Source organism: Corvus hawaiiensis, chromosome 15 (genome assembly GCF_020740725.1).
Source record: "Corvus hawaiiensis isolate bCorHaw1 chromosome 15, bCorHaw1.pri.cur, whole genome shotgun sequence".
In the NCBI taxonomy this organism is placed as follows: Eukaryota; Metazoa; Chordata; class Aves; order Passeriformes; family Corvidae; genus Corvus; species Corvus hawaiiensis.
In genome coordinates, this window is record NC_063227.1 from 6,749,038 (window position 1) to 6,768,869 (window position 19,832).

Below are 19,832 nucleotides of genomic sequence, written 5' to 3' on the forward strand. Positions count from 1 at the left end.
CTGCTCTTGCTGCTGTCAGACTGGGCCTCCAGCCCTGCTGTGGCTTCTGTGCTGGCTGGGCAAAGGGTGGTGGCAAAGAAGGAGCCGGGTTAACGTGGGTGAGGCAGGGAAGGAAACGGCCTCGGGGCACTGCAGGCAATGGCACAGCCTGCCAGGAGCATCCTGGAGAGACTCAGCCTGCACCTCATCCCTGTGTCTGCAGCACGGGAAGAGATGGTTGGGGGGAAAACCAGCTCATGGTGCCAGCTCGGGTCGTGCCACAGGGGTGCTCACTGCAGAGCCTTGGTCAGCACCTCCCTCCTTAAGCAGGTCCTGGGGGCCAATGTCCAGCCATTCTTCCATCCTCTGGCTCCTGCAGAGAGCCAGGAACGGACATTTCCCAGCCATGAGCAGGGAAGGGTTGATTCGGTGCAGGAGGACGTGGCAGGCAGCAGGACCAGGAGGCCGTGGGGCACCCTGCGCCTGGTGTTCACCAGGAAACCACAGCTGGGGGTCAGCAGGGGTGAGTGACATTTCCGTAGCTGAAATGCAATCACCGGTATTGCCTGGTGGTGTGCGTGTCACCGCCGCTGGCACAGTGCCCCTGCTCACACCAGTGGGGCTGTTGTGCCAGGCGACCCCCTTCTCCACAGCTGGGCAGGGGCAGGGTGATGCTGCGGGGGACATTGGGCGCCGCTGCACCGCGGGCACCCGGCGGACGCCTGGCACGGCACCGGGGGTGGGATGTGGCCCTGGCCATGGCAGGCGGGGACTCGGGGGCGGTGACGTCTCGCCGTCAGGAAACAGCTGCACGCCAAGGACGAGCGCTCGGCCATAAGAGCACCCCGAGCGCGGCGGCGGCGGCGGCGGCGGCTCCTGCTCCTGCGAGCGCACCCAGAGGCTCCGCGCTGCGGTCAGTGCGCGCTGCGGGGCTGCGGGAGACGGGCGGGGGCCGGGCACTTCTTTCCGCAATGGCCTGGGGGGAGGAAAGTTGTGGAAAGCCCTGGCTGGGGGGTGAGCTGTGCAAGCGGAGGCTCTCTCCAAGGGGTGGCTGCGGGGGGAATCCCTGGGGTTTTTTCTTTTTAGGAAAAATCTTTCCCTTTTGACAAGCCCCCGGTGGGTGCTTTCTGAGGTGGGCGCTGGCGGGGCTGCGGACCCCGCTGGGTGTGTCCCGGCCGGGATGCGCCTTAGTCCGTGCTTCGGTGCGGCTGCGGAAACACCCATCCCTCCTTCCAGCTGGGATCCAAGCTGAGGATCCCCCCTGGTTTGGTGCCCGCCAGGTTTGCACAGGTAAACGCACCCCACAGCAGCCCAGAGGCTCGGAGCTCTTGAAGGCCCGGGAGGCTTTTTGGCAGTGGGGTGGGGCAGGGCACTTTGGGGACGTCCCTAGCCCCACCAGGAGGATGGGTGCCGCTATTTGTTTAACCCGGGGAAGCTCCCTTTGCTTCAGGACAACGTGTGGCGGGGCACTGGGTGCTGTGGCCTCCGTGCTGGGGGAGCCTCGCAAGGCAGTCGGGCTCCTGGGGTGCAGCCCCTGAGCTCAGACCTGGGGGGAGGCTTTGGAGAGGCTGGAGGGGTGCACTGCTGGCGAAACAGAGGCTTCCACAAAGGCTGTGCACATCATTTAGGATTTCTCATGGGACCCCCATAAGCCACATTTCTCCAGTGTGGGGTGGGGGGCAGGTGTAGCCCCACGCTGGGGCACTGCTGCCCGTGGATGTGGTGTGTTTGTCTGGGGATTTTCCCGGGGCTGCTCCCCCGGCCTCTGCAGAGCTGTCAGCAGCAGGGGGGGACAGGGATGGGGCACTACAAGGACAGGTCGGGGACTGGGTGTGGTTGGCGATTCTCCACCACTGCCGAGATGAGTTGGGTGGTCTCAGCCCTGCTGCCACATGCATGGAGTGAGGGAGAAGGGCTGTGCCCTGCTTGGATTTCCCCACTCCCAGGAGGGTGCACAGCTTCGGGTACGGGCTCCCAAGTGGCATTAACAGGCTGCATGTGCCGGGGGTGGGATCCCTTGGCACCCACCCAATGCCCGGCTGCAGTGCGGCCCCACTGCTTGTGGGGCATGTGGGGGCTGTCCCACAGCCAGGAGCCATGTGAAGGGGGGGAGGCTCACAGCCTCCCCAGCTGAAGAGGGAAAGGGAGGTGAAGGCAGCTCTGCTTTTCTGCAGAGCTTTCTCCCCTCAACCAGAGTGCCTGCGGGTGCTAAAAGCTTCCTGTACCCAAGCAGGGGGACCCAGCTGCACTGATGGCTGCAGGGCTGGGTCTCCCCTTGCCTGGGTGCTCCTGCAGGGATGTGCAGCCAAGCCAGGGAAGTTCATGTGATTTCTCCTGCTCGCTCCATGGCATGAAACCGAACTCCCCTGGGGTCAGAAATCCCCCAGGGTGGCCCTGCTCGGCTTTGAATTTTTCTGCAACGTGTCTCAGAGGGAGGGTGAACAAGCCAGGCGGGGCTGGGCCTCATGGCTGGCCTCAGCTGACGCTCAGCGGTTCATTCATGGCTGGGCTCCATTTTCCAGCTGTTTTTCTCCCTCTACCAGCTCCTCAGAGCAAATGGCGCTGTTGGGGGACTTCCTCTGAGAGGGTGGGGAGAGCCCACACCGCAATGGGTTGCAGTTATAAATGGTGCTGGTGTTAGAAAACAACCTGCAAGTTACCCTGGAAACCCAGCTGTGTTTGCTGGTCTCCAAGGATGTGTGGGGCTGATGGTGGCCTTGATCGCTGTACAGAAACTCAGATAAAAGCTGCTGGGATCCTGTGGGGGCTGCCCAGTGCCATGTGACAAGGGAATGTCCCCAGCAGCTGCTAAAGCTGGGATGGCCCCAGGGCTTGGGGGCTGCAGGGGAGAAGAAGGCACATTGCAGGGTGCAGCAAGAAGGCCCAGCCCTGCGGAGGATGCTCGGCCCGTTTCCACATATTCAGCACATTTTTCCCTGTGGTTTCTCTGGGTACTGGCAGGAAGCTGTTCAGGGCCCATCTGCACTGCCCCTGGCCTGTGGGGTGCCCTCAGTGCCAGATACCAAAGGCTCGGTGATTACAGGGTGACCAGCAAAGCCCCTCTCCCCAGTCCATCCTGCAGCACCTGGATTTCCCTCCCATGGGCACCACACCCACACCCCAGGAGGGAGCAAACCTTCCCTTAACCAACACAACCTACAGAGAGGGGCTTTGGTTCATGTTGACCTCTCTGTTCCCTTCCACAGCTCCTCCTTGCCCTCGCTCCAGTGATTTCCAGCTTGGGAAGCCATGGCACCCAAAGGAAAGGTAAGGGTGACCTCCACACGGCAGGGATGGGTCCTGGGGTGCCGCAGGGCAGACCCCAGAGCTGGGGCACTATCTCCAGCAGCAGCAAGGATGGTGGTGACGTGCATGGACACCATGCTGCCCAGAGCCTGTTTACATTCCTGACTCTCCAGCTAGTGCTGTCTGGATGTGGTGCAGATGGGGGAAGTGCTGGGCTGGGGAGCAGGGACAGCAAGGAGCAAAAATCCTTTTGGGACCACAGTGGGATGGGGAAGAGAAGCAGGGCCGTGGGAAGGGGAGGAGAAGAGATGTTGCACTGGGGATTTGGACTTTTGATGGAGAAAAATCCCGCCTGAGCATGCTGCAAGGCGTGCAGCCCTGTTTGGGCCTCTCCCCTCTCCCAAGCCTGGATTACTTCCCACTCCAAACGGGCTGGTGCAATGTGGCAGCTGGGTAAGCAGGTGCTCCCTTGCAGCCAGGAAAACGTCTCAGTGTGGGTGGAAAACCCTGCCTCGGTGGGCAGCTGTGGCTGGCTCAGCACAGCCTGCCTGCTGGCAGGGGTGGAGTCCCAGCCCAGAGCCTCCCTTCTCCACTACTGGGGCCGGGCTCTGCTTTCCATTCCCTGGAGAAATCAAGCAATTATTTCCTCTAGCCTTTTTACCCAAAGCTTCCTGCCCAGCTGAGGCAGTGGTTGCTCTAGGTGAGGAAACTGAGGCACAGTGCAGGCGAACATTTCCCTGTGGTGGTCCCGGACCCCAAGCAGCCACAGAGTGGGAGAGAGTGAAGCCACGCTGGGAATTTTGCTTCCACCCTCCTGGCCCCAGTGTGGCTTATTTTTAGCCGGGAGGTCCTGGACAGGCCGGGATGACTCAGAGGCTGGAGGAGGGGCGTCAGGAGGCCCCTGGCAGCTGAAACAGGATGGAGAGTGGGATGGGGTATGAGGAGTATGCAGTGGGCAGGATGCTGTTTCCATCCTAACTGATGTTCCCGCACTTCCCTGGGGCTCATTCCCACAGAGAATGCAGGGAGTGTGGGGTGATACGCAGCTCTGAGCTCCTGCCTCAGTTTCCCTTGCCCCCGCAAGGCAGGCAGCTCATGCTTCAATGGCCCAGCAGGCAGAAACACAGCCCTGCTCCTCCTCTCCATTTAACTACGGCCAACATCTTGACTCCCCAATACCCTCCAGCCACCCTTGTTCACTCCTGCTGCCTCCAGGCACCTCCTTTGCCTTGCAATTTATTTCCATCTCTGCAAGGCATGTGTGTGGCAGCAGCTTGTGCCAAGCCAGGAGGGTCTGGGAGCTGCCGGGAAGCGGGGCTAAATCCAGCTCTCCCGATGCATCACCTGCAATACGATCTGTCCCGTGCCCGCCTGGTTCCCTGGAAGGGCAGCATCTCCTCGTGGTCCCTGCCACATGGGACACCAATGCCAGCAGCTCCTCCAAGAGGGCCTGTGGGATGTGCCCAGTTTCTCTCTGGAAAATAAGAGGAGAGAGGGTGGTTTGTTTCTGAAGGTGCTGGGTGGGATGTGCAGCAGAGCTGTTGTGCTGAGGCACTGGATGGGACCCAGGGGAGCGGTGGGTGTGGAGCTGCCCTGAGTCCATCTCCTTGGGCACATTCCTGGAGGCACTTCCTGGGTCAGGGACATTGATGCCCATCTTCTCCGAGGATATGCTGGCTTTAGATGTCCATGCTGGCAGCAGGCCTGGGCCTCTGCACAGCTCCTGAGGATCTTAAAGAAGCCGTGCAGCAGATCCTGAGTAGATGAGCCCAGGGAGGTGCACACACCCGGCTGGCAGATGATACAAGCAGAGCCAAGGGAGGATTCTCAGTTTCCCAGGGTGCTGACACAGCTGACAGCCCCAGCTCAGCTCCCAGCCCTCCTGTTTCCCAGCAAGACCACTAAGGAAATGCTGCTGCTCAGTTCTTCCCACTCTGTGCCTCTGGTGGGGACGTATCCCAGTTCCTTATGGGGGACCAGGATGGTTTCACATCTGCTTCCACCCAGGGTAGTGCTGATCTCATTTAGAGTCTGGTTCCAGGCTCCCCTGGGGTGAATTCCCCTGGGCAAAACTGGCCTGGGGAGGGGGATCTTGGTCCCTCCTTTTTCCTGAGGTCTCTGGAGGTGTCATTCCTGGCTCCCTGTTGTGCAGCCTGGAAGTGGCAGAAGAGCAGATAGAAGTGGATCATGCCAACCCCCAGGATTTCTCAGGCTCTCAGGAAAGTCCTTCCCCATATCCAGGGTCTCTGCTCCAACCCTTGGATCAGCCTGGGCCCCATGGGAGTGCATGCTGGGGCAGGACAAACTGTTGGAAGCTGTGGTGCTTCTCAGTGTTTTCCACTTAGCAGCCCATGATGACTCTGTGTCTGTAAATTTGTCTTCTTGCTTGGAGGCCATGCTGAGCCTGGGCATCCTCAGCATCCGGAGTGGTTCCTTGCTTGCAACAGGCACTGGAAAATTAATTCCCTCTGTAGGAAGGGAGAGCAAACAGGAAAGGAAACAACTGCAGAGGAGAACAACTGTTTATGTTTGAGGCTGAGCTTTGCCTTGGCCAGCCTTAGCCAAAACGGATCTCACCTCAATCCTGCTCAGCTTCAACTTCTTCCCCCAAGCCACTGGGGCTGCTCCTTCCCCTTGTACCTTCTCCTCTCCTTTCCTGTAGGTCTACAGGGGCTCAGTGAAGGATTTCCAGGGCTTTGATGCCAACCAGGATGCAGAGGCCTTGTACAATGCCATGAAGGGATTTGGTAAGGATGCTCCTCCAGACGGGCCCTTGATGTGCCCTGTTCCTTCGGTTAACCCTTGCATGGCTGGGTGTCCTGCATCCCTTCCCCTCTCAGATGACTCACTGCTTTAGCAGTGTGCTAAAGCTCTCTTGGTTTGCTTTCCTCCCTGGACCCAGCTTGGCTCTGCCTGTCCTCCCAGCCCCAACTGCAAAGCAGCTTTGGGCACAGCAGGGTGGCTGTGGTGAGCCCAGCCACGGGCTATCCATGACTCCTGGCTGTCCCCACAGGCAGTGACAAGGAGGCCATCCTTGACCTCATCACATCCAGAAGCAACAAGCAGCGGGTGGAGATCTGCCAAGCCTACAAGTCCCTCTATGGGAAGGTAAAGCCAGGAACACTCCCTGGTCCGTGCCCCCAGTGCAGACACAAGTGGCCGTGGCTGCCACCACCCAGCAGGGACCCACTGCTCCCTGGACCCACTCAGAGGTGCTGTGGAGCAAAGGGTCCCCCAGCCCCTTTCTCCCCCTCCACCAGGACCTCATTGCAGACCTGAAGTACGAGCTGACAGGGAAGTTTGAGCGGCTGATCGTGAGCCTGATGCGGCCCCCAGCCTATAGTGATGCCAAAGAGATCAAAGATGCCATCTCGGTAAGGGGTGGGCACCCCCCAGGGTCCTCTGAGGACACCCCAGCCAGCTCCACTGCTCATGGGGCTGTGTCTCTGCCCACAGGGTGTCGGCACGGATGAGAAGTGCCTCATCGAGATCCTCGCCTCCCGCACCAACCAGGAGATCCATGACCTGGTGGCTGCCTACAAAGATGGTGAGGGCTGGGGAAGGGCAGGGGCTGCCCTGTGCCCTCTTGAGCCATGAGAAGGGCAGAGGTGAAGGGATCCAGCTCTCCAAGCCTGACCTCTTCCCTTCCTTTTTCCACCAGCCTATGAGAGAGACCTGGAAGCTGACATTGTTGGAGACACGTCAGGCCACTTCAAGAAGATGCTCGTCGTTTTGCTTCAGGTATGTCCATCTGTCCAGCATCTGTAGGTGATGGGTGCCTGTGCCCTACAGGGCTGAGCCTGTCTCTCTCCCACAGGGTGCCAGGGAAGAGGATGATGTCGTGAGCGAGGACCTGGTGGAGCAGGATGCAAAGGTGAGGCTTGGCAGGTCACTGTGACAGGTGGTATCTGGGCAGGGATGGGGCTGGTGGCACTGGGACAATCTGGATTTAGGACTGCAAAAGGTGGGTGGGTGCCAAGGGCAGCACCCTGAGTCAGGCTGTGCCACCTTCGCCATCCCACAAGGACCTGCTGGAAGCTGGAGAGCTGAAATGGGGCACAGACGAGGCCCAGTTCATCTACATCCTTGGCCGGAGGAGCAGGCAGCATCTCCGCCTGGGTGAGCATCACCTGCGAGTTCAGGGTGGGCTTGAAGGTATCTTGGCAGCTTTTCCAGGCATCTCCTTGCTCTCATCCCACAGTTTTTGATGAATATCTGAAGATTGCTGGGAAGCCAATTGAGAGGAGTATCCGGGGAGAGCTCTCTGGTGACTTCGAGAAGCTGATGTTGGCCGTGGGTAAGCCAGCCCCGCATGGGGATCCTGCAAAAACACTCCACTGCTCCTTGGGGGCACTGGGGGCACTGGTGAAGCTGGGTGCTGGCATCCCTCACACCTCAATCTCCCTGCAGTGAAATGCATCAGAAGCACAGCAGAGTATTTTGCTGAAAGGCTCTACAAGGCCATGAAGGTGAGTGAATTTCCCCTTCTCCACAGGGCCCTCCCAGCACTGCAGGGAGCTGGCCAGAGGAGGGGTCCCCTTGCCACGGGGTGCTACTGGAGAGCAGGGTGACACAGGTCCATGAAGGCAGGACTTACGTGGCCTGGGGTCTCTGCCCTTCCCTGCAAAGGAGTTATTCCTTCAGACCCAGGGCTGGGTAGAAATCAGATAGAGGGTCCCACATGTGGTGGGCTGAGCAGGGTTGCTTGGCCATCCCAGGCTTGATGTGGGGGGTTGCTGCATTGCAGGGTCTGGGCACGAGAGACAACACGCTGATCCGCATCATGGTGTCCCGCAGCGAGATCGACATGCTGGACATCCGGGAGGTGTTCAGGACCAAGTATGAGAAATCTCTCTACAACATGATAAAGGTGAGTGCTGCGGGTCCCTGCTCACCCTCCAGGAGCTGCTGGTACTGCCTCCCTCATGATGCCAGCGCCCCTGGGAGGGCTGTGCTGGGTGTCCATCTCTGAGGACAAGGTTCAGGAAGAACCCTCTCCGTGAGCCCATCCCATGGCACTACCTTGACTCTAGCTACTGCATGGTTCTCTGTCTCCATCTGCCTTTCCAGGAGGACACCTCTGGGGAGTACAAGAAGGCTCTGCTGAAGCTGTGCGGAGGGGATGATGAGTAAGACCACCTGCCACCCCCCTGTGTCCCTCTTCATCCCCTTGGTGCTGGGTACAACCTCTGGGTCAGAGCCCGGTGCAGCACCTGGACCAGCACCACCCACAGTGACAGTGGTTCAGTACAGGGGGCCCTGTGGCCCCTCTGCATGGCCAGCCATGATGTCATGGTCCCTTCTTGGCACATGGGAGCCCTGCAGGGCAGGGCCAAACCCCTGGAGGGAGGATGCTCTGGTAGGGGAGGCTGGGATTCACCACACATTTTCTCCCATTCCCACCCATCCAGCCCCACAGCAAGCACCTGGCTCCTGCCCCTGTGCCCAGTGGATACAAAACACCCCTCATGGAGGGGCAAGATGGGGTGAGGGGGACTGTTGGCAGGTGCAGGGCCCCCATGGCTCACTGTCCCCTGTCCTTGCCCTCCCGTTGCAGTGCTGCAGGTGAGTTCTTCCCCGAGGCGGCGCAGGTGGCCTATCGGATGTGGGAGCTTAGTGCGGTCAAAGTAGAGGTCAGCACCCCTAGCCCCCTGTACCCCCTCTGTGCTGCCTGCCAGCTTGGGACCCCTGGCTGCTCCTCTCTGCCACGGGGCACGGCCAGCCCCACACCTCTGCTCTGCCTCTCACTGCCCAGCTTCTCTCGATGCCATTCTCTGGTTTTGGGGTACGAGGTTGGCAGGACGAAACCCTGGCGGGGCTGGCCGCCCCCTGTGGGCTCCACTAACCCCTCCTCTTTCTGAGGCCTTCCTCCCTTGGGGCAGTGGGTCCTGCATGTCTGTGCAATGCATCACGTGCAGCCCTGGCTCCAGTGCCCGCCAAAGAACTCCTGCTCCCTGGGGTAGCCCAGAGCTGGCCGGGGCATGGCGGCACTATGGAGAGCGGCACCCTGCATGCAGCTGGAGCTCCCAAAAAAGGGTGCTTTGGGATGTGCAGAAAAGATACCCTGAGAAAAGATACCCTGAGAAAAGATACCCTGAGAAAAGATACCCTGCAGAAAAGAACACTGTGAGGATGGAGTTGTAAGGACACTGGAGGGTAGAACTGCAGGGCTGGAGTGGGCACCCTTTCAGCGAGTCCTGTCTCTGAGTGACGCGGTCAGCCCAGGCTGAGATGTCCCAGTGCTAGGGCAGGCAGGTGTAACACTGGCCAGGACACCGAGACTCCAGGGACTGTCTGTTGCCGTCTTCTTCCTGCTCTCTGCTGGTCTGGCTATGGTTTGCCCCTTAAAGGAAGGGGTGACAGTGGCGAGGAGATCCTCACTGATCCCCAGGTGCTTGCACTAACACAGAACCTGCTTTGGCCTCAGCTTGCTGGGTGGCACCTTCCTTCCTTCCTTCTCTCCATCCCTCCTTCTCTCCATCTCTCCTTCTCTCTCTCCCTCCCTCTCTCACTCCCTCCCTCCATCCCTTCATCCCTTCATCCATTCCTCCCTCCCTCCCATCTTGGGGATGAACCTAAACCCGTCTGCATCCACAGCTGCGAGGAACTGTGCAGCCTGCAGGAGACTTCAATGATGATGGGGACGCGCAGGTGCTGAGGAAGGCAATGAAGGGCCTGGGTAAGTGGGGACCATGAGTTTAGGCCCTTCCTGCTTCTCCTCAACAGCTCCTGGGGCAGAAAATTCTCCATGGCCCCCACAGGGCTCCATGGAAACCCCAGGAGGAATAAAGAGCTGAAGCTGTGGGAGCTCTCCCTTCCCCACCAGTTCGTGGGGGTGGCAATGTGCCCATGATCAGGGGTGACATGGTGACACAGTGTGGCTCTGCTGTCATTGCAGGAACGGACGAGGGGGCCATCATTGAGGTGGTGACCAAGAGGAGCAACGCCCAGAGGCAACAGATCCTGAAGGCTTACAAGGCTCATTATGGCAGGGTACTGCAGCCTTCATCCTACCCTGCTTCCTCCTTCTGCTCCCTCCCACATGGAGATCAGCCCCTCACTGAAAGGAATCCTGCCCAGGCAGCAGTGGGCAGCTGGGGCACACCCACATGCCCTGCCCCAAGAGAAAGAGTTGTCACAGCAGCCTCCCACTCTGGTGCCCCACCAGCCCGAGCGAGGGTGTCTCTTCCCCTTGGCTTGCCCCATCCTCAGTTCCACACAGAGGACTCCAGAGCCAGGATCTCCCCAAAGCCACTCGAATATGGGACTTTAAACTGCCCCAAGGGTTTTCACAGATGTCTCCAACCCCCCTGCTCTCTTCCCCTTTTTTCTCTCTCACGTTGCCTCCACTGCAGAAGCAGCTGGGGACTGAACCCTCAAACGCTTTTGCAGGACCTGATGGCTGACCTGAAATCCGAGCTGTCGGGCAGCTTGGCCAAACTGATCCTTGGGCTGATGCTGACGCCAGCGCAGTACGATGCCAAGCAGCTGAGGAAGGCCGTGGAGGTAATTGCCACACTGCTGGTATCAGTGCCAGCATGGGAGGAAAAAGTGGTTTTCGCTGTGGCTGTACCCACACTGCTGGTGTCCTGGGGCTGTGAGCACCCCCAGCTTCACATGCCCCAGGGTCTCCTACAGAGAAGAAAAGATCAGAAAGCATCAGGACAAAGACCTGGTTTGCACTCAAGACTTGCTGGGAGCCCTGTTTGGCCTCTTTGCAGCCCAGCATGCTCAGCCAGCTGGTAGCCACAGGAGAGCCAGGGTAGGGGCAAACCAGTGACATGCACTGCTGTCCACCAGTCACACCAGTTGGGACCCCACTAGCAGCATACTTGGACACTTTCATGTTGGTTCCTACCAGCCCTTGGGGCTGTTTGCTGGATGTAAACTTTTGCCACATGGTTGACCTGGACCCCTCCTTGCCTGGCACTGTGGGGCAGTGCCACCATGTCCCCATCTGGTGTTGGCACCTGCAGCACCCACCGTGCCCCTCTCTTCCAGGGGGCCGGCACAGATGAGAGCGTCCTCATCGAAATCATGGCCACGCGGAACAACCAGGAGATCAGGGCTATCAACGAGGCTTATCAGGAAGGTATGGCACAGGACAGACGGGGAGGACCCAGGTCCTGGGCACAGATCACACTGCACAAGGCCCTGCCAGAGCCCAGGCAAAGTTTTGTCTCTGGGCTGGGTCCATGGCTTGGTGCTGTGAAGGTCTATTAGTCCCTCCAGTAGAGCGCTGGTCCTGGCCTCTCTCCATCTCTGACCTGCCCCAGCTCTGCCATCAACGTCTCCTTCCCTGAGAGCTCTTTCACAATGATCCTATTTCCTCCAGAGTACCTGGAGCAAGAGGCTGTGCTCATGCTCAGGGTATTAGAGCTGCTGGGCTGATCCCCTCTTCCCTTGGCCTGAACACAGCAGATGGAGGCATCTGCTTCAGCCATGCTTCCCGTGGGGATCAGGGGCACAACAGGCACTGGTAGGTGGGAAGCTGAGCTGCAGGGCTCAGCCATCTCTTCTCCACAGCCTACCACAAGAGCCTGGAAGATGACCTGAGCTCTGACACATCGGGGCATTTCAAGAGAATTCTCGTCTCCCTGGCTCTGGTAAGGGCAGCTCTCACTGGGGATTGTCCTCTCCCTGCCACAGGCAGTGCTGGGGGTCTAGAAGGTCGGTGGCTGGAGAAGACAGAGCATCACTGCCTGGCTGGGCAATGCTGCTGGACTCTGCCACCCCCTCACTTGGGGCTCTCCCAGGAGATGTCCCCTCTCCAGCTCCATGATTTTTGTTTCCAACCACAGGGCAACCGTGACGAAGGACCAGAGAACCTCACACAGGCACACGAAGATGCTAAGGTAAGACCCATATTGGCAGTGCTCTTATGGGCTTTGCATTAAAAAAAAAAAGAGAATGTTGCATGCCCTGGTCTGGAATTGACATTCTCAGGGAAGCAAATGCTGCTGGGCCAGGTAAACTGCAGGAGGAGATGCCAGGTGAAATGATACCCTTGGAGGTAAAGCTCCCATGCCTGATTGCTGATGCCCTTGGCTCTGCTGCTCCGTGCATGGGGACAGCAGTCCCAGGGAGTTCCCAACCAGTAGGCTGCAGCTTTTCTTGTGCAGAGCTGCCACTCTGGGGTTCAGTAACACACACTGATGCTGAAATTTGGCTCTTGAGCTTCAGACACAGCTTTGGGCTGGTCTGCAGGAGCCATCCACCTTTGTGTGTTGTGCATGGGGCAACCCCGGACACACTGGGGTGCTCCAAACCTCTCCTGAGACACAACTGGAGGGGGATGGCTGAGCAGCCAGAAGCAGTGCAGGGGGTGTGGGGGCCCATTCTCTGGCTCAGCTCCTGGTCCCAGGAGACCTGTGACCCAGGGGTTGTGCTCCCTGACCTCCTGCTCCTCCGGGCCACGTCTTTTCTGTAAGGGGCTGGGAAGATCTGTGCAGGGTCAAACCCGAGCTCTCGCTTCCTGTCCTGTGCCGGCACTGGATGTTCCAACGCAAGGGAGAGCACCACAGCATTCCCAGCAGGGCTGCCGCCAGCAGAGGGAGTGGATGCTGCGCTGCCTGTGTCCCTGTCCGTGCACTGCCTGCTCCCTGCCACACTCTCTGCCTGTACCTCTGCCCATGCCCTGCCTGCTCCCTGCCACACTCTCTGCCTGCGCCTCTGCCCGTGCCCTGCCTGCACCCCTGCTGCATGTGCTGCTGCTCACCTCACCCTGCTGCACAGAGAGAGCCAGGGATGACAAGCACAGGGACAAGCCAGCCAAGTGGCACCTGACCTGGCACCATGCTGTGTTTTGTCAGCAAAGCTGCCCTTCCCCTCATCCCACTGCGCCTGGCAGAGGTGGGCAGGCTGGTGGGAGGCAGCCTAGAGCCAGGCAAGGATGCTCCCTGAGGAGCAACAGACTGTCACCCAAGCTCCAGGGCTGGGGGAACTCACTTTGTTTGGCCAAAGGCCACCCTCCCAACGCACTGGTGTAGAGGCCAAACTGGAGGAGGACACAGGTCCTGCTCATGGGGAAGCAGGGAACTAGGGACAGGTAATTTTAAGGGATTTTGCTAGACTTCCCTTGCTTTGTCAGGGAAGGATAAAGGTTGAGCAGCACCTTCTGACCCTGTTGTCTTCCTGTCTCTCTCTCTCTCCACCAGGTTGTTGCTGAGACCCTGGTGAGTGCCTGCCCTTTCGCTCCTCACCCTTCTGCATGTTTGAGGGGATGCTGAGGTCCTGGGGTGCAGGGCTGGCGCTGGGAATAAGCCAGGCCCCATAAGCCAGGCTCTTCAGAGCACATGGGCTGTGCTCACTTGCTTGGGACTCTGGTGTCCTTGCTTGAGGATGGGGACAAGGGGACAGATGGGACCTGCAATGAGGGCACTTGCCTGCAGTGTGGGGCAGGAGAGGGAGAAAGCCACCTGCCCTGCCCTTGGGGACCAAGCCTGCCCGCTGCCTGCATGCAGGACCCGTGTTCCAGGAAGTGTGGGACTTGGGGCTGGCTTCCCAAAAGTGGGAATTGGGGAAGGGGTGACTTTCTCGTGCAATAGCCTAATGGGTGAGAAGAGCACAGCCTCCCACTGACCCCCGCAGAGGAATAGCAGCCATTTCACCCACGGGCAGCACTGCTGTGGCCCAGGGTGGCTTCTGTGTCTGGCAGCTCTGAATTTCCTCTTCAGGTTGTGTTGGTCACCCCTGAAACATCCTCCACAGGACAAAAAAAGAGTCTTAACCATGAGCATTGCAGAGCTTTTTCCATAAAAACTGGAAAACATCTTTTCTTAGAGATAGTGTGTGAGTGTGCAGCTTCACATCTGTGCAGAGGAAATGCCTTTCTTAGGGGGAAAAAATCCCCAGCTATTTTCCTGCTCATAAAAGGCCACCCTCTTTGCAAAACAGTTTTAAGTCAAGACTGGCTGTCCCCGGAAGGGCTGTTTGACATCTGTGTCCCTCTCTGCCATGTCCATGTCTCTGCCTCTCTCTTCACTCTTTGTTCTCTCCCAGAAACTTGCTGATGTCTCCAGCAACGACTCCAGTGACTCCCTGGAGACCCGATTCCTCAGCATCCTCTGCACCCGCAGCTACCCCCACCTCCGCAGAGGTAGGATCACGTTTCTCCATCAGCTATAACACAAGTGCTTGGATTTGGGCTGGATGGGAGATGGGGATCCCCCCAAGGCTGAGGTTGAGCCCTCTCTCCCCAGCTGTGGTGGGGATGAGGCAGTAGGAAGAGATGGTATGGCCTGGCATTTGAGGTGGCTTGTTGAAGTCACCAAAGCCCGGTCCAGAAGTCTTTACAGCTGAGGCTCGAGTCTCCTGGGTGCCCAGGGCAGTGACCCTTTCCTCTCCCCCATCCCCAGTGTTTCAGGAGTTCATCAAAATGACCAACCACGACGTGGAGCACGCCATCAAGAAGCGGATGTCGGGAGATGTAAGGGACGCCTTCGTGGCCATCGGTCAGTGCTCCCAGCAGGGCAGGCAGCCCTTTTAGCTGTCACTGCCAAGGCAGCGTGGCAGCAGATTGCTGCTGCCATTGGGCCATGGAGACTCCCAGTGGGGCGTGGGGTTGGGGCACTTACAGAGTCCCTAGAGAGGGCCAGGCCTGCACCCGTGTACCAAGGAGGGCTTGTGGCTGATGCAGTGGTGCCACAGCTCCTTGCTGGGTGCCATGAGCCCACTTCCCCTCCCCTCTGTGTGTTGCAGTCCGGAGTGTGAAGAACAAGCCGGCTTTCTTCGCTGACAAGCTCTACAAGTCCATGAAGGTGCGGACAGACCGTCCTGGGGCTGGGTTATGGGAGAGGGCTGTGCTGGGATTCTTTGGGACTCTCTGCTTTAACCCCCTGACAGGGATGGGTTTTGTCCTCTGGCTGTCCCTGAGGGAGTAGGGAGGGCTGAGCTCAAACCAATAGCTAGGGTTAGCAGATGTGTCTGGCTGGACAGCAAGTCCGGTATATGTCCAAGGAGAGATCATAGGATATTTTGGGTTGGAAGGGACCTTTAAAGGTCATCTAGTCCAATTCCCTGCAATAAGCAGTGAGGGACATCTTCAAGACTGCTTAAGGCCCCATCCAATCTGGCCATGAATGTTTCCAGAGAGGGGGGATCCACCACCCTTCTGGACAAATTGTGCCAGTTTCACCACCCTCATTGTAAAAACTTTCTTCCTTATAACTAGTCTGAATCTTCTCTCTTTTAATTTAAAACCATCACCCCTTGTCCTATCACTAGAGATCCTGCTAAAAAGTTTGTCCCCATCTTTCTAAAGCCCCTTTTACGTATTAAAAAGATCTCTCTGGAGCCATCTCTTCCTCAGGCTAAATAACCCCAGTTCCCTCAGTCTTTCCTCACAGGAGAAGTGTTCCAGCTCTCTGATCATTTTTGTGGCCTTCCTGTGGGCCTGCTCACCAGCTTGGACTGTGCTGGAGATGCCAGGTGCATGTGAGCCCCAGTCCCTGCAGGGCTTTTTATTCAAGCTCCCCCTTGCAGGGTGCTGGCACAGATGAGAGGACCCTTACCCGGATCATGATTTCTCGGAGCGAGATTGACCTGTTCAACATCCGGGGCGAGTTCATAGACCTGTTCGACAAATCTCTGCACCACATGATTGAGGTGAGGGGACAGGGACATCCCTTCCAGGCTCATCACCTTGTCTGGCTGAGTCCTGGCCCTGAGCCCTGAGGGGACCTGAGCCATGAGCAGCTCAAGAGCTGAGCAGCACCTGGGGAGGGGGAACCTGCCCCCAGCAGCCCCAGTGTTGGCTGGTCTGGCTGTAGAGAGGATGTGCTGGCATCTTCCACTGCTGCAGGATACCTGCAGGGGGTCCAGGACGTGGAGCTGTGCCTTCCCTGTGCCCAGCACCTTGAACTGGACTTCCCCAGGACTGGTTCTCTGACACGGCTCTCCCTCTTGCAGAAGGACACCTCTGGCGACTACCGCAAGGCTCTGCTGGCCCTGTGTGGTGGGGAGGACTAGGTGGCAGCTGGGACCCTTCATGTCTGAGCCAGCACCTAGCCACTGCCTTGATGTCACCGCAGCTTCGGGGGCTTCAGGGGACGCTCAGTCCCCTCCAGAGAACAACTCACTTTGCGCTGAAAAGCAGCACCACATTGCAAGCGGGGGAGTCTCGGGGCGGGGAGCAGAGGGGTCTGGGTAGGGAGATTGTCTGTCTTGAAGCAAAATAATTCATACCCAAACATGCCACTAAACCCAAGGAATTTACCCAGATGGAAAAGACAATTTAAAATCTGATAAATAAAACCTCACTGTTGCTGACCCTGGGGCAAGAGCAGTTGATTTATTGGGGCAGATTTGGGTGGGACGGAGGAGCCTTGGTGTCTCCTTGCTCCCATAGGCAAACTCGGGCAAGAGCCCTGCCCCAGCTCCAGGGAGGGCCCTGAAGACACCACAAAACCTCTCTGAGCAACGCTTCTGCTGAGAAAGGGGCTGAAAACGCATGTGGGGCTGGCAGCAGTGCAGGGACTTCACCAAGAGCTTCACTTCATGCCTCTGAAAATCCCCGGCAGGGTTCATGCTGGTGTGTGGATGATGCTTTCATAAACCAGAGATACAAATCAGACCTGATGGCATCCATCCGTCCTTGCACGCGGTTTCCTGTGCTTTCAAGCTGCTGAAGAAGCAGTCGAAAGGCACATGCCATAGAGGCTACACCCCCAAACACTCAGGAGAAAAGAACTGGAATTTCCAAAAGCGGGAAATTCCAGCACTTTCAATTGTTTCCAAGTCAGAACAAAAAGTGGTGAATACCCAAGTCTTCCTCAGAACAGCTGGGTAAGGAAAGCTTCACCTTCAAAATATCAAAGCAGCGTTAGGAATAATAACACAATATTATTACAACACTTCAAAACCAGCTGAGGTCAAGAAGCAGCAACATGTAGAGACAAACCAGGGAAGCTGAAACAACTCAGCTGGGTGTTATCCCACTAAAAATTCCCTTGATACCTTCCTGTAAAACATCCCCTTGTAAGAAAATAACCTTTCTTGGGGGGAAAACAGTCTGGCTGAAGCTTTTTCACTCTCCCCATAATCCCCACAGAGGTTTGGGTTTCTCTGTCTTGCCCCTCTGTGTAAGTAGGATTGGGCATCCCTGTCCAAATAGCATCTGGCGGGCTGAACACACCCCACGCCTGCAGCAGCCTACGGGTCACCTGCTTGCCCAGGAACCTGCTGCAAAGACTGAGCAGCAGCAGAAGTTGTTTTGAAGGGAGGATGCAACCCTAATCTTCATCTGCCCATCTCTTCCTGTGGCTCCACACCACAGCTCTGAGCTCTGCAGCAGAGGCTTCTGGAGATGAAGGATTCCACAGAGCCTGAGGGGAGCAGAGCTGGCCACCCCCCTGCAGCTGGGAACAGGGCTCAGCGACCTGGCTGCAGTGCCCAAGGAAGTTTTGAGGCTTGTGTGGTAGCCCATCACCCCTGGGAGAGCCAGATTTGGGGCAGTGGAGCCCTGTTCCTCCAGAGCAGGGGGAAACCCTGCTTGGCGTTAGCACAGGGCCACAACACATGAGCCATCATCTGCTTCCTTCTTGTTGCCAAAACAGACACTTGAGGGGTTTGTACAGGGGGGTGTTCCCTGGGGACAGGTGTAAACACTCCAGTGCCTTTTCTGGCTGTACCACAATTGCTATAAGCCAATGGCCAGGGATTTCACCACCCACAGCCTGGATGTCTTGGAGTGGCACAGGACCACAAGTCAGCCCTTCACAGCCAGTCCCCAGCCTGGCTCACGGTGATGCCACCAGCAGGAGGACTGGCTGACCAGAGCATGCTGGTCCCAAGGCCAGGAATTTTCCTGGCGCCTGCTGCAGGCTGCTCCTACAATGCAGACAAGATAGCAGTCACACAATGTCTGGGGACAGGAAGGGAGAGTGAGATGAGGTTTCCTCCTTGTAGCAACTCTCTCTCCTGGAAAAGTCCTCCAGCCAAAAAGCCTGTCTTGCCCCAGTGCCATAATAATCCATCTCCTGCAGCGGCTGCTGCTACAGCTGGAAAAGAAAACAGCCAGTGGTATTTTAATTGCTGCAAACACTCGAGCACAGTCAGTACCCTATTTGAGCACAGGGTATTTCAGCACCTGCCCCATGCTGGGGTTGCATCTGCCCTACAAAGACCACAAACTGCCCTGAGCTCAGCAGAGCTACCCATCCTAAGGCAATGCCAGGAGGGTGATAGGATCTTGGGAAGCACTAGCATAGCCTCTGGGACTCACTCAAAAAGCAGCTTCATCCCTGTCCCTGTAGCATCCTGGTCTCCAGAGAAAATACACTTCATAGCACCACTGTCCAGGAACACCTCTGCTCCATCCACTGGCTCCAACCTGCCCAGTCCGAGAGCAGTTGGTGACAAATCTCATTCCTAACCTCTGTGATCAACAAGGAGGTGAGCATTTCAAGGAAGGCTAGGAAAGGAAGGGAGAAGAATTAGCAAGGCTGTGAGCAGGGTAAGGGCTGGAGGCAGGTCCACGCTGGCCATCCACGCTTTAGCTTTCAGGGCTGCTGCAGGGAAGAGTCTGGGATTTATACTTTGCACATTGACCAGCAATGTTGGGGGTAAGGGCTCACTTCCAGGCAAAGCCAAGGCCAGATTTCACAGGTTGCAACATTCAGAAAATCCCACGAGCCCATGTTTGCTGCGCAGAGGGCTGAACCTCTGCTCTGAGTCAGCCACTGCAGATCCTCTTTGCTGCCAGCCCCTGGAGAGGAGGAGCCACAGAGGCAGATGGGATGTTGGCCTTAATCCCTGACACAATGTGAGCCACTTCCATCCCACCTGCTGTCCTCCCCTTCCCCCAAGGGGAGAGACCCAGCCTTCAGTCTTGGGAGGTGGCAGAGGTTTCTTCTTCAGCTCTTCCTCTTCCCAAGCCAAAGGAGGAAGCAGGAGCCTTGCCCCTCATATCCATGTGCCCTCACTGCCCAGCCTGTTCCCCACAGCGAACTGGGGCTGGGGAAACAGCTGAGCTCTCCAGGACTGTTCCCACATCTCTGGAGCAGTTCTACAGGACATGATGACTGCTGCTGAGCCCTCTTCTCAGCCTTTGCAACTGGATGAGACACAGCCTGGGGAGAGAGGAAGAGAGGGAAATCCCCTCTGTGCGTATTGCTGGTTTTGTACATTGAGACTCCAAATGATTCAAAGCTTAAGGCATGCAAGGAAATCCTCTGAGCAATCCCAGACCCGGTTCCCACAGTTTTTGGCATATCTACTACGGGACTGCAACAGGTCCCACCACAACCCATCCCCTGCTGACTGTGGAGGAGGGAGAGGATGGCAGGAGGTGGTGATCTCCTGTGAAGTGGGTGACACTGAGTCCAGCCAGCCTCACATGCCAGAGGCAGAGGAAGAAGGGAGCCCTCATTCAGCGAGAGGGTCAACCCAGCAAAGTGAGTGCAGCCCAGCATCCCTCGAAAGCCAGGGTGTGTGAAGGCAGGGTACTGCAGAGGCTTGGTGGAGCAGGATTGCTCCCCAATACCTCTCTTCTCTCCCATCTTGATCCCTTCCACGCTCCCTTCTGCCCTCCCAGCAGCCAACTATCCCAGACTCCCTCCCCTGCCTCTCCCTTGCCCTCCATCCCAGAGCCCTCCCATCCTGCCAGG

General features: G+C 57.7%; 1 protein-coding gene across 2 annotated transcripts; it reads left to right on the forward strand.

Annotated features, from left to right (window-relative positions):
• The first annotated feature begins 770 nt into the window (after nt 1-770).
• Nucleotides 771-16,494, forward strand: ANXA6 (annexin A6). 2 transcript variants are annotated; one of them, XM_048320064.1, is made up of 26 exons: nt 772-892; nt 3,186-3,246; nt 5,888-5,972; nt 6,239-6,333; nt 6,486-6,599; nt 6,682-6,772; nt 6,887-6,966; nt 7,043-7,099; nt 7,251-7,344; nt 7,427-7,522; nt 7,636-7,694; nt 7,973-8,095; nt 8,296-8,354; nt 8,783-8,858; nt 9,823-9,904; nt 10,124-10,218; nt 10,618-10,731; nt 11,227-11,317; nt 11,752-11,831; nt 12,027-12,080; nt 13,383-13,400; nt 14,227-14,323; nt 14,583-14,678; nt 14,926-14,984; nt 15,709-15,831; nt 16,135-16,494. In XM_048320064.1, exons 2-26 carry the CDS (start codon nt 3,229-3,231, stop codon nt 16,192-16,194), a joined length of 2,016 nt encoding a protein of 671 aa, XP_048176021.1. In that variant the 5' UTR covers nt 772-892; nt 3,186-3,228; the 3' UTR covers nt 16,195-16,494. The 2 variants fall into 2 exon arrangements, with proteins under 2 accessions (XP_048176022.1, XP_048176021.1); XM_048320065.1 differs by lacking the exon at nt 13,383-13,400 and having other exon boundaries at nt 771-892.
• The last annotated feature ends 3,338 nt before the right edge of the window (nt 16,495-19,832 follow it).